Raw genomic sequence first — 14698 nt, 5'->3', positions numbered from 1 at the left:
TGATATGTTCTCACTGACCTGCAAAATCAGTGAGAGGCAATAATCCTGGGTTATTTCTATGTGTGTAGCGTGGGGCAGGGGAAAAACCTACTGTTTTTGAGAATATCTTCAATACAGTGGAACAGAATTATTATTCCTAATAAATACAAAAGAAAGGCTATCATATTAAGTATCACCAAATGAACAATGATCAACCTAATCTAAGTGAATTGCCCCTGTAGGGAGGAAGGGAAGACCCTGTCTGCTGCAAACTCATCTAATGAAACAAGTGGGAGAGGGAGGCAAGTGGGGGCGGTGCCCCACCTCTAGCCCCTACTATTCTGAGTGGGGAGGAAAAATTAATCAGCACCAAAATCCTGACAGGGTTTTTAGTTTAACTGCCTGCATCATGGAAGCATTTATAAAGAAAGGAGTCCCCTCAAAGGGCACTCAAATTGAGTGCAGCCACCTAGAAAGGAAAAAGTGAAGGAAAACATGCTAGCTTAGAGCCAAGTCTCCAAGGAGAGGAGGAGGAGGAAAAAAAATAAAAAGATGTGGAAGCTCCTGGTCAAGCCACTGGGACAAAGACTTGCTTTCTCTCCTTAAAGGGGAACTATTACTCTAAATTAAAAATTGCCAGTAATGTCTCCTCCCCTGGCATCCAGACTTGAAAGTACAATAAAAGACACAGGAGAATCAAGTTTTAAAGAAAAAGGTTTTCACCATTAAAATAGCACTGTCCAGCAGAACTCTCTGTGATGATGAAAACGTTCTCTACTTGTGCTGTACAGTCCAACAGGCACTTCTCACATGAGGATGTTGAGCACAGAAATGTGGCTAGTACAAAAGAGGAACTGAATTTTCATTTTATTTGTAATTCATTTAATTTGAAATGCTACTGCCTTCACTTAGCTCCCGGTTCCCATATGACAACACTTCAGATCTTTATGTCCGCCTACACGGTTGTCGAGTTTCTCTGAGAATGGCTGGGGGCCCAAACCCAGCATGGGCTGAACCAGGTGCAGAAGGTCCTCACGGTAGGGGCACAAGCATGAGGTGAAAGGCCTGGCAAAGATCTCAAAGAATTCACAGAAACAGGCTATTGCAGTTAAAGAGTCGATGGGGATGATCCTTTCTTTCACTAAATAAACAGATCTCATTAGGTAATTATTTGTTAGCCTAACATATAATCACTATTCTGCAGAGTCCCTGAAAACATAAACTGACTTAGTAATGTGTTTTCTCCTTCTTGTGTAGCTACGATAACTGTGTACAGCGTGCTGGACACACTGTGTGCCAAGTAAATACTTACAGGCACAGAGGGCCAGAGCTTGTAGAGGACAAGTGAGGTGTCATCCTGAGTTTCTTCTGGCTATTGGTTAGAGAGCAAAATTTCCCCAAAGCATGTCCCACAAGATGTTAATATAATATTCATCTTCAAATATCTGTAGGAAATTACTACTTTTTAACAAAGATAAATAGGTTTCTTTATTGTAACAATTCTCAACTTTTACTAAGCAGACCCTCCACCAGGGATGGTTCCTGCGTGCATGTGAAAACTTTTTTTTTTCTCCCCCCCCCCAGCCCCCCCTGCAAAGAACAGCCTGCATTCTGTAGAGCACACTTTGGGAAAAGAGGATTGCAACACCATCTTCTACACAGGCCTAACAACAGTGCAAAGCAACATTCTGCAAGCCTCTGTGAAAGGTTCTCAATCGATCTGATTGAGAATTTGGGAATTTGATAAAACTCAAAAGACCTATGGAAATCACGAAGAATTGTGGGTATGAAGAAGAGAGGAGGCCACATGGGAAGGTGGCTTGCCAGAGGGAGCCACTCTTGCTGCCCTCCCACTGTATTTCAGACATCCCTGAAGAAATGGAGGGTATACTTAAGAATTTAACCAAGACAAGAACTTCACAATTGCCCTTCAAGAAATAAAGTCCCTCTAGCCAGCAAGCAAACTAAAGTGAAATGTTCAGGAATGTTCAGGAAATACATCACTGTATATAAACAAACAAAGTCATTCAGTTCAAAGATGGTGTTACAGACTGAACTGTGTCTCCTTAAAATTTGTATGCTGAAATTCTAATACCTGATACCCCAGAATGTGACTGTAATTAGAGACAGGGCCTTGAAAGAAGTAATTAGGATAATAAGATTGTATACAAATGGGTTCTTTTTTTTTTTTTTTTAAAGATTTTATTTATTTATTTGACAGACAGAGATCACAGGTAGACAGAGAGGCAGGCAGAGAGAGAGAGGGAAGCAGGCTCCCTGCTGAGTAGAGAGCGCGATGCGAGACTCGATCCCAGGACCCCGAGATCATGACCTGAGCTGAAGGCAGCGGCTTAACCCACTGAGCCACCCAGGCGCCCCTACAAATGGGCTTTAATCCGGTATGACTGCTGTCCCTGTTAGAAGAAGTTAGGACAGAGACACATAAAGAAAAAATACCATGTGACAATACAGGGAGAAGATGGCCAATCTACAAACCAAGGAGAGAGGCCTCAGAAAACAACCCTAACAACTCAATCTTTGACTTCTAGCCCCTAGAATCTTGAGAAAATAAATTTCTGTTACATAAGTGGTGGCATTTATTACGGCAGCCTGAGCAAGCTAACGCAGATGGCTAGCACAGGAAGTCCAAACACATAGTTCACATGCAGCTTTAAATACACTGTACCAGTGTATTTAGAAGCTTGCAGTAAGATGTGTTATTAAAACTTTGAATTTTGGGCGCCTGGGTGGCTCAGTGGGTTAAGCCGCTGCCTTCGGCTCAGGTCATGATCTCAGGGTCCTGGGATCGAGTCCCGCATCGGGCTCTCTGCTCAGCAGGGAGCCTGCTTCCTCCTCTCTCTCTCTCTGCCTGCCTCTCTGCCTACTCGTGATCTGTCTGTCAAATAAATAAATAAAATCTTTAAAAAAAAAAAAAAAAAAAAAAAAACTTTGAATTTTACTGTCTAAAACTAATTTGCTAGTTTGAGTTTAGAAGATTATTCTTCCAATTTAATCTCAAACTGATAATCAAAATGTCCTATTTCACAATTCTAACATTAATACATTCTTTTAAGTTATTTACTGGGGGATCAGGAAGCTTTAAAACTAACCTACTATAGGCACATACCTCAATATCATCAAAGCCATCTATGAAAAACCCACCGCAAATATCATTCTCAATGGAGAAAAACTGAAAGCTTTTCCGCTAAGGTCAGGAACACGGCAGGGATGTCCATTATCACCACTGCTATTCAACATCGTACTAGAGGTCCTAGCCTCAGCAATCAGACAACAAAAGGAAATTAAAGGCATCCAAATCGGCAAAGAAGAAGTCAAATTATCACTCTTCGCAGATGATATGATACTATATGTGGAAAACCCAAAAGACTCCACTCCAAAACTGCTAGAACTTATACAGGAATTCAGTAAAGTGTCAGGATATAAAATCAATGCACAGAAATCAGTTGCATTTCTCTACACCAACAGCAAGACAGAAGAAAGAGATATTAAGGAGTCGATCCCATTTACAATTGCATCCAAAACCATAAGATACCTAGGAATAAACCTAACCAAAGAGACACAGAATCTATACTCAGAAAACTATAAAGTACTCATGAAAGAAATTGAGGAAGACACAAAGAAATGGAAAAATGTTCCATGCTCCTGGATTGGAAGAATAAATATTGTGAAAATGTCTATGCTACCTAAAGCAATCTACACATTTAATGCAATTCCTATCAAAGTACCATCCATCTTTTTCAAAGAAATGGAACAAATAATGCTAAAATTTATATGGAACCAGAAAAGACCTCGAATAGCCAAAGGGATATTGAAAAAGAAAGCCAACGTTGGTGGCATCACAATTCCGGACTTCAGGCTCTATTACAAAGCTGTCATCATCAAGACAGCATGGTACTGGCACAAAAACAGACACATAGATCAATGGAACAGAATAGAGAGCCCAGAAATAGACCCTCAAATCTATGGTCAACTAATCTTCGACAAAGCAGGAAAGAATGTCCAATGGAAAAAAGACAGCCTTTTCAATAAATGGTGCTGGGAAAATTGGACAGCCACATGCAGAAAAATGAAATTGGACCATTCCCTTACACCACACACAAAAATAGACTCAAAATGGATGAAGGACCTCAATGTACGAAAGGAATCCATCAAAATCCTTGAGGAGAACACGGGCAGCAACCTCTTCGACCTCTGCTGCAGCAACATCTTCCTAGGAACAACGCAAAAGGCAAGGGAAGCAAGGGAAAAAATGAACTACTGGGATTTCATCAAGATCAAAAGCTTTTGCACAGCAAAGGAAACAGTTAACAAAATCAAAAGACAACTGACAGAATGGGAGAAGATATTTGCAAACGACATATCAGATAAAGGACTAGTGTCCAGAATCTATAAAGAACTTAGCAAACTCAACACCCAAAGAACAAATAATCCAATCAAGAAATGGGCAGAGGACATGAACAGACATTTCTGCAAAGACATCCAGATGGCGAACAGACACATGAAAAAGTGCTCCATATCACTCGGCATCAAGGAAATACAAATCAAAACCACAATGAGATATCACCTCACACCAGTCAGAATGGCTAAAATCAACAAGTCAGGAAATGACAGATGCTGGCGAGGATGCGGAGAAAGGGGAACCCTCCTACACTGTTGGTGGGAATGCAAGCTGGTGCAGCCACTCTGGAAAACAGCATGGAGGTTCCTCAAAATGTTGAAAATAGAACTGCCCTATGACCCAGCAATTGCACTATTGGGTATTTACCCTAAAGATACAAATGTAGTGATCCAAAGGGGCACATGCACCCGAATGTTTATAGCAGCCATGTCCACAATAGCCAAACTATGGAAAGAACCTAGATGTCCATCAACAGATGAATGGATCAAGAAGATGTGGTATATATACACAATGGAATACTATGCAGCCATCAAAAGAAATGAAATCTTGCCATTTGCAACAACATGGATGGAACTAGAGCATATCATGCTTAGCGAAATAAGTCAAGCAGAGAAAGACAACTATCATATGATCTCCCTGATATGAGGAAGTGGTGATGCAACATGGAGGCTTAAGTGGGTAGAAGAAGAATAAATGAAACAAGATGGGATTGGGAGGGAGACAAACCATAAGTGACTCTTAATCTCACAAAACAAACTGAGGGTTGCCGGGGGGAGGGGGTTTGGGAGAAGGGGTTGGGATTATGGACATTGGGGAGGGCATGTGATTTGGTGAGTGCTGTGAAGTGTGTAAACCTGGTGATTCACAGACCTGTACTCCTGGGGATAAAAATATATGTTTATAAAAAATTAAAAAATTAAAAAAAAAAAAAAAAAACTAACCTACTATAAAATGGCATTTTGGTCATTTACTATTTGATAGCCTATAACAAATTTCTAAGGTACTTCAGATTTACTTTTATAAGATTTAAGAATATACATCTAAAAATATCAGTAAATCCGTTTTTCACAAGCAAAGGAATCAAAAATACTTTCACTGAAAAGGTACGGTCTTGATTTTTCCCCACAAGAAGAGTGTGTTTTTTAACAAATAGGATTATCTGAAACAATATCAAGGATTACTGCATGGTTTAGAGAAATTTCTTAGATCTACCATAGCAAATCTAAATATTTAACAAATGTGAAAGGAACTATCCTTTAATTATTAATTGTGAAATGAATTGTTCAACAACAACAACAACAACAAAAAATTACATCTCCTCAAGGTCCCAAAAGGGCAACTGTTTTTCAGTTATAATTAATTATATTTGATGATTTCTCTATGGAAAGATATTTACAAGCTAGGTTAGCCACACAGTAACCACATAATAATATAAAATAAACATCCTGGCTCTTAGCAGAGAAAGGTAGAGATGGACATTTTACTTCTACCTCTGATTTAACACAACATAATACTTTGTCTTTAGGTTTTATTCTTCCTAATAGGATTAATATATTTTCTACTTATACAGCTATTTGCTTACTATAACTGAGAAACCTGTCATGAGCCCATTAGTACATTTTTATAAACAGAGGAATCGATTCTCAAAATTTTTTATTTAGCCTAGAAGTATATAATTTCAGTTAAGATTTATTTAAAAGACCAAAAATCAACTTCATCATATTCTTTTTAAAATGACTGCTAGGAATTCCCTGATCTTGCCATTTGAGAAATATTTAAAGTAAAATATGTGAGAAATAGAAATAAAAGGTAACATTCAGGTCCTGATTAGTCAACTGAGGGTTTACTCACTGAGGAATTCCAAATTCTGTTATTCATGGCACTCAATCATGAATAAAAAAAAAAAAAATTCACATGTTTTGGAACAGAGAGTAACATTGTAAAATTATGAAAAGCACTAATAGATATTTACAACCAACCAAAGTTAAAAAACAAAGATCTGTATTTACCTGGTAGATTACTAACTAGCTGACCTCTGATAAAATCATCTACTTCTTCTGGTTTTAAATGGTATTGGCCATCTGGTTTTGCTTTTCGAGTTGCCATTCTAGCAAGGAGAATATTAGAACCTATAAAAGTTAAAAAAAAAAAAAAAAAGGAAAAAAAAGTTTTCAAGAAAGATTCACCACAGTTATTTTTAAATTAAGATTCTTAACAAAGACACCTATAGACAAGTTACCTATCAAATTTCTTTCAAAACCAATGAAAATAAATAATTCCCAATTCTGATCATCTCAAACAGAGTACAAAACTAGCAGAATTTTGTTAAACAGGACATATAACCTGCATGGATACTGGATAGAGGCTTCCCTTTGCTTCCAAACTGAGTGTCATTTCAACATCTCCTATCCTGGTAGGATGGGAGAAAGCAGTCCCTAACCTTACGATCGGAGATGCAGGCACTGGGGGTAACGATGAGAAATTCCATCACCCTGCCAACCAATGTGTCCAGGCTGAGCAGGGAAATAAAGCCAAAGGCTCCTGGATGGGGGGGAAAGGGAGCCTTAAGAACCCGAAGTCTCACTATATAATCAGAACATGTGCAGTGGAAACCAAGGATAGGCAAGTCTTACAAACAGAGAGGGACAACGAGGTCCCAAGTGGGGTGTGGACGTGGAAAAGCAAAGCAGAGCAGAGCCAAGACAATGGGGGAGGGGGAACAGAGAAGGTGTCAGGGCTCTGTAAGAGGAAGAATTTATGGAAGACATAAAAAGGACATGTCTCAGTTTTACAGAAGACTTTTGTAACAGCTATGTGTTTTCCTAGGGTAAATATGTAGATATTCATGAAGAGAAAACGTTCTGCAAAGTCAGAGCAAAATGATAAAAGTGGTGTGTTGTGGAGAGGCAAAAAAGATTGAGGAGTGGAAATATTACATGGGATTTTCATTTTAATTAATGACTGAACTTAAAAGAATGCACTCATATTGTCACACCTGTAAATTAAAAAGAACTTTTGAAAGAACTAGAACCATGCCAGATACTGGAATACAGATAATAAGCCCTAAATGAACACTGAGAAAGATCTGTAGGCCAAACACAGGGGAGTAGAAAGGTAGGCTAGCTAGAACTGGAGGAATGCTAAGAATATACTAACCATGTTTTTTATTTTCTGTATGTTATGATGTTTTGCTATCTTAAAACTCTTCCTGGCTGGAAGGAGATGGCCCTCCCAGGGCTAGCTGGTTTTTAAGGACAGAACACAATTACCTCCCTTAGGAGCGCACCTCTCACATGCAAGCCAGCCACCCCCAACCATCTCCTCATCAAGCTCACAAATAAAGACAGTATTTTCCTGCCTTAAATCATCCAGGCAGGACACCAGGCAACTAGTACAAAGAGATCCCCATTTATAGCTCTGAGACCACAGGATTATCCAAAATAGTGAATCCAAAGCTGTTTATTTGTCCAGCTTTTCCCACAGAAACCCCTAAAGGTTCTGGCCTCACTCCTGCTTCAGCCTCATGACCAAAACTGGGGGCTTCCCCATGTGGCCCTACGTGGTAGAGCATGCCTCCTCCTCTTCTCAGCAAGTGTAAGGAATAAAAACCTTTCCACGGCACTGGCTGCTCTGTGTCACTCAGCTCCCTCCATAAAGTACAATTCCAAGGGTACAAATGAGATGGGGAACTTCAGGGGAAAGAGGATTTCTGAATGAAAATGGAGAAGGAGTAGTTGGAAATGACAATGACTAACTAAGAGGAAGTTATATCTATCTCCCAAGCCTGGGATATACAGAGTACAGGAGCAAACACAAGTAAAAGAGGTATCCCGGCAAGAGCTACTAAGGGTGTGTTCCAAAAGGAGGAGGTGACTCAGGGAAGCTGAGGCATCAGAGATGCTCAGAGGACACAACAGCAAGAGCCAACGAAACAAGGACAAATGATGGGAGGGGCTGAGGAAACAAAGCACAAGGATTAAAGATGAAACAGACAAGAGCTGGGGAGAGATAACACCGTTACTAAGAGCCACTGGTTGATTAAAGGTGACTTCTGGAACTGAGAGGGAAGGAAGGACTGGTAAGCATTCTAGGAAGCTAACGTTTCCCAAGTAACTAAATTACACCAAGACTCACAGTAACACTTAACTCCATATCCCTCCTGCCCCAACCACCCTGCTTTAAAGGAAGCTATGACTCACTTAAAAAGAATGTTTACAAATACTGAATTCACTTCTCCCCACTTCTGAAAAACTAGAAATATTCCAACTTGTTTATCCCAAAGACATTATCAACCATTTACTTGCCTTTCTAACACGTCTACCTCACGTATTGCATGAATTTGAGCGATGCTAAGAAGGGTCTTAGATGTCAGGTCTATGCAGTATGGTAAAAAAACAAATCTAAAAAATCACTCCTAAAGATTAAATGATATCCAATGATCATAAAGCAATGCTTTGAGTAAAGGGAAGGGTACAAGATAAGCTGGATACTAACCAATTCCAACAGAGGCCGCACATTTCGTCTGGTCTTTGATTTCCATGCGGACAGCATTTGCAAATTCATCAGGAGTAAGTCTGGTCTCTGCAAGGATCTCTGTGATGTCTACCAGTGCTTCATCACAACTGACAGCTTCAATGTTATGTGTGTAGCTGTCAACACAAAGCAAAAGCAATGCATCACCCAGCAGCTTGCCCTCGAGGAGACACAAATGTGGCAAAGTCCAGTCTTCCTCTGGCATCTTTTTTCACATTTTCTTTTAAGACTTTTTAAAATGCTAAAAAGTATTAGCATTTTAATTAAAGTGGCCCAAGTGCCATTATTAGTCACCTAACTTTTAACTATAGAACTAATTAACTGATATTTTCTTTTTCCATATTAACTACCAAAAATATACCAGTTTCCCTATGCTGAGGATACAGCTCTGAATAGCTGAAAAGTAGTGGACGAATTCGAACTGTCAGAACATTTAATCTAAAAACTGTTCAAACATGGTTTACCAGAATCCTGAACAGATAGAAAAATCACATAAATCAAGTCAAATAAGTAATTGATGATCTCCTACATAAAAATGCGATTAAATACCTTTTACTGTAGCAGGCCTAGAATACAGGATATAAAGGTCAATCACCCCCAAATACCTGTCTGAAAGAACACCAACTACATTTCCTGAATGTGGGAATACTGTGGGTTTTGACCACGATCTACTGACACAAAGGACTTGTTTTAATTAGCTGAAGAGGAAAAGGAAGAACACAGCTGTCCTATGGCTCCAAAGCTAATTAAATATGCAAAACACAGGGGCGCCTGGGTGGCTCAGTGGGTTAAAGCCTCTGCCTTCGGCTCAGGTCATGATCTCAGGGTCCTGGGATCGAGCCCCGCATGGGGCTCTCTGCTCAGCGGGGAGCCTGCTTCCCCCTTCCCTCTCTCTGCCTGCCTCTCTGCCTACTTGTGATCTCTGTCTGTCAAATAAATAAATAAAATCTTTAAAAAAAAAAAAAAAAAAAATATGCAAAACACAAATGGAAGGCAACCAGAAATGCCTCAAGGTCAAAAACGTACCTTCAATAATCTAGATGGTAACATATACTATGCCTTGTCTCACCTATATCTTGCTGCAGGTTACAGATCGGAATAATTGGCTGATTCATTTAAAAATAAATAAAAAATAAAAAATAAATAAAAATAAATATCTGTATTCATTTAAGAAAATGAGTGTTTTGGGGCACCTGGGTGGCTCAATAGGTTAAAGCCTCTGCCTTCGGCTCAGGTCATGATCCCAAGGTCCTGGGATCGAGCCCCACATCTGGCTCTCTGCTCAGCAGGGAGCCTGCTGCTTCCACCTCTCTCTCTGCCTGCCTCTCTGCCTACTTGTGATCTCTGCCTCTCAAGTAAATAAATAAAATCTTAAAAAAAAAAAAAAGAAAGAAAGAAAGAAATGAGTGTTTTGTTTACACTTAAATAAAGGGTGAAATCTGTAAGAGCAGAAGGGTATACCTGGCAGGAGGAATTCTACTTCCCAGTGAAAGCTGTCCAAGGTGTGGAGAATATGAAACCAAGGATTTCCAAAGGATGGAAAAAGAGTAACACTGTGCCATTTTTTCCCCCAAGTATAGCCACATGCCACCGACAGTGTCTCCACAGACTAAAAGGATTTCAGGACTAGTATGTGTCATGGCTCTCTCTCAAATCCTCCTGATGATTCAGGCAGCTGCCTGAATGTCATGATGCTTGGAACACAGAACACGGGAGACCATATCCAGCTCAATCATCCACTCCCAGCCCTCACCTGGATGCTTCTCTTGAACTCAGCTCTGGAACAGGATTTAAAAAGCACACTTCCCACTTGGTACCACCAACATTCATATAGGTGAGATCTTAAGGACAGCTGTGATTATAAATGACTTATCATTCAGCACTCAGACCTACATACTAATACTAATGCAAGATAAGTTTCATCTATTCCTTGTATTTTCTCTCTTCTGCTCAAGTAGAGAGTGCATCTCGTTTCTCTTTGTTAGGATCAGCTGTATTAACAACTATTTGTACTTCATAGATACTCTATAAATATTCAAAATCATGCATAAGAAGGGAGAGAAAGAGGTGAAGACAGAGGTACAAGACGTATCTCTTAGAACATTAATACACTCCAAAGGTCAACGAACCTTGGCCTACTGTCCAGATGCCTGTCTAGGTAAATAAATATTTAATGGCACACAACCATACCCATTCACCAATGTATCTGTCTTCACTTTAAAGATTTTATTTATTTATTTGACAGACATAGATCGAAAGTAGCCAGAGAGGCAGGCAGAGAGAGAGGAGGATGCGGGGCTCGATCCCAGGACCCTGGGATCATGACCTAAGCTGAAGGCAGAGGCTTTAACCCACTGAGCCACTCAAGTGCCCCTGTGGCTTTCACTTTATACAGCAGAGTTGAAGAGCTGGAACAAAGACCTTATCTAGCTCTTTATAGAAAAAATACTCTGTCTTCTGCTACAGCGTATACACAGCCTGCCATGACTTATTTTAAATTTTGAGCTTTGAATATTAAATATACCTGTACTATAAATAAAAGTTAATCTCCTTTTCTTAAGCCAACTAATCAACCACCCACAAACTATTGCTAAAAACTAAGTTTTATAAAAACTAACTTTTGGCACACCTAAATAATTTTAGAAGATAAATGGTTTTAGAGTCTCTACTTGTTAACCCATCAGTTCTATAAACAAAACTATAATTCAAATGTAATAAAAGAAGACAAGGCTAAAAAATGTCAATCCTTCGTCAGTCTGGTTTCAGAGGAAGAAAACGAGAGCCATGAAGTTCTACAGGCAGAGAATCAATTTCCACTGACATCAGGAAGCATTAGAAAAGTCTGAGCAGGGCCAACGTGTCCCTTAAGACTGAACTACTGATTATTGGGCTGACTGAGGAAAGGGCTCCTGAAAGAGAAGCATCCAGCAAAAGTGGCCGGGACACCCCTAAAGAACACCAGACCCTCTTCACTATTAGATAAAAGAAGAAGAAGAGACGTGGAAGTGACCAGTGTTTGCTGTACCTTGCTAGTGTTTCATACATTGTTCGTGCAACTTCCTTATATGCATGAAAATCATATGGAACAGCTTGAAGACTGGGACAAAGTTGTTTAGCTTGCCCAAAAAACATTCCATTCCTGATGCCAACTTGTCTAGAGAAAGAATAAAACACAATGGAGGTTAGACTAGGACTAATTTTCAAATGCTTAATCAAATATCAAACATTGACAGTGTGTTCCCCATGCCACCAATATACAATTTTCACTTAATTCTCATTAGGGATAAACAACAAGCATTAAGAAAACTAGTAAGTTTGATTTCCTCCCAAAAGAAAATTGCACAATGGTCTGATTAGTGTAAATGACACGTGGATGTACCAAAATGTTATTAAAAACCAGATTTGGCTCTTGTCTGTATATGAAGCTTTCTCCAAAGACTCAGAGCTCTGGCCCCTTTGCAGAGATGCCAGCATACCATATGCTGGTGAGATCACAACCACCTCAGAGCAGGAATGTGCTGTCAAAAGAGGTTTTCTTCCCCTAACACATGGCACAGTTTGGCCAGGATTCGTCCCCCCCCAAAAAAAACAGAATATATACTAAAGAACTACACAAAACAGTGCTATGTGACAAACAGACAAAATGTACTCATCCTATTACCACCCAATTCCCAATTGACCAATTCCATGCTCCTGAAGTGGCTCCACAGTGGTTGAGATGCCAACAGCATTGTATATGGTAGCACATCACTCTGGGCAGGAGCCAGGGTTCCAGAACTTTGAGGGACCTAATTGAAAATGGTAAATTTTAAATCTTTTGTGTGTATCAATGCCCCACATTACCTTTGATATTTGGAGCATTCAACAAAAAACTATAATCATGGAATTATACTTAATTAGTAAAATTCCATTTGACGACTTTGCAATGAATCAATAAAAAAAAAAAAAAAAAAATACCTCAAAGTAAAAGCACAAGTGAAATAAGAAGCACTGCTTCACCAGATTATATGTTCCTATGTAAATACAACAAATAGTTATTCTATACATTCATGCAATAAATATTTACTAGGCTTTAATTACTCAGAGGTCTCTAACACCCTTCCCATCTCAGACCACTACTGAGAGCCACCACGGAAAAGAATGCCCCAAGTTATTCAGAGGTAAAGGCAAAATCATATGCATTTTTTATGGACACGAAAACAGTATAAATTATCTGACTGCAAAGCTCCCAGTAGATGAGAAATATTCTAACAGGAAGGAAAAGTGACAGTGAAAGAAGTGACGAGTGACAAACAAACAGCATGGTGAAGAATATTTTTTCATTCATTCAACAAAAATTTATGTCTCAGGCATTTTGTTAGGTGGCAGGCAAAAGATGGTGAACAAAACAGACCCCATGATGTTCACAAGGATGACCCTGCACTCACCCAGCACAAGACAGATTATAATCAATGGACTTTATTTTGTAAGGCAGGGAGGTATATATGTAATGGTTTTGAAGTCTATATAAAATCACATACAATTTAAGACATTTTCGATAATGCTTGCTATGTAGGGTCAGCATGCAAAAGCTAAGCTTACAAATTAAAGGTAATTACTCCTTTTTTGAAAAATGTGTTACATAATTGTTATGAATAACATTATATTTATATTTACTATAATTTTTTTCCAATTATTCAAAAATTTTCAAGGGCATATTACTTAGGAAAACATAATACAACTACTTATGTACTTGTGCACATATACAGCTTGGAGAGAAATGCTTAGGAGCCACCAGACATGGTAAGGAAATTATAAACAAAAAGGAAAACTAAGAGATTTCCTATAACTAAGGGAAGCAAAACACTCGGAGTTGGAGTTGGGAAACCGGATTTGTTTCATAGAAAATAAAGGAGTAAAGGCAAATATCCAACAGTCGGAAATGACTTTTTGCTACGGTGACTTATCTACTTCTTTCAACTAGGTCCCACGCAGGATAAACCACCAATACTCCATCAGCGTGTGCTACAGAAAGCAATTATTCTCAGGCTTACACTGCACATGTAGGTCACTGTCCGTTCAGTGTGTTAACAGGTATCCGTATCAATAAATATAGTAAAGCATCCTTAGAAAATCATTTAAAAATTATTTGATCTTAAAAAATATGTGATTCAAAGATATTTGTATATCACTACGTATTCATCTGCCTATCTACCTTCTCGTTCTGTATGAAGCTTGCTCTTTCTGATGAGCAAAACGACTAACAGTCATGCATATTCTAGCCTTTGTATATACATCCTACCTCTCCATGAGTTCTACCATCTCGTGGGCACCCACCATCCTTTGCAGACCCATGATCGGTCTGTGTCTATTGGAAACTCATGAATGCATAAACCTGGGATGATCATCCCCACAATCTAGTCCCCACTCCAGCCCCAGAAACATTTCTCTGATGAAACTGTGGATATACATATTTTTAAAAAATCTTCTCACCTAAGGAAAATATAATTATAGGACAGCCACAAGAAAAGGGTATCTAAGAACTGTTTTCTAGAGACTTTTATTATCAACTGCTTTCTACAAAATGAAAATCATAATTAAGAAACGAAATCCCAGGGTGCCTGGGTGGCTCAGTGGGTTAAGCCGCTGCCTTTGGCTCAGGTCATGATCTCAGGGTCCTGGGATCGAGTCCCGCATTGGGCTCTCTGCTCAGCAGGGAGCCTGCTTCCCTCTTTCTCTCTCTCTGCCTGCCTCTCCATCTACTTGTGTTTTCTCTCTGTCAAATAA

The 14698-nt window shown here is 39.3% G+C and overlaps 1 protein-coding gene across 11 annotated transcripts in view; it reads right to left on the bottom strand.

The window, feature by feature from the left end:
* REV1 (REV1 DNA directed polymerase) overlaps positions 1–14698 on the bottom strand; it is a 97357-nt gene that overhangs the window by 14149 nt on the left and 68510 nt on the right. For 10 of the 11 annotated variants that reach the window (XR_009344797.1, XM_059134528.1, XM_059134534.1 and 7 more), the window contains 3 exons: positions 11958–12086; positions 8894–9048; positions 6409–6528 (listed from right to left, as the gene is read on the bottom strand). Coding sequence is in view for 10 of the 11 variants with exons in the window: in XM_059134528.1 (XP_058990511.1) it covers positions 6409–6528; positions 8894–9048; positions 11958–12086 (404 nt within the window). In the remaining variant the exon portion in view is untranslated. Of the gene's footprint in view, positions 1–6408; positions 6529–8893; positions 9049–11957; positions 12087–12593; positions 12718–14698 lie in introns of those variants that run through there. The other variant, XM_059134537.1, reaches the window with a different exon arrangement.

This window comes from Mustela lutreola, chromosome 9 (genome assembly GCF_030435805.1).
Source record: "Mustela lutreola isolate mMusLut2 chromosome 9, mMusLut2.pri, whole genome shotgun sequence".
In the NCBI taxonomy this organism is placed as follows: Eukaryota; Metazoa; Chordata; class Mammalia; order Carnivora; family Mustelidae; genus Mustela; species Mustela lutreola.
The sequence above is the reverse complement of the archived record's forward strand: the minus strand, read 5'-3'. Positions and strand labels throughout refer to the sequence as shown.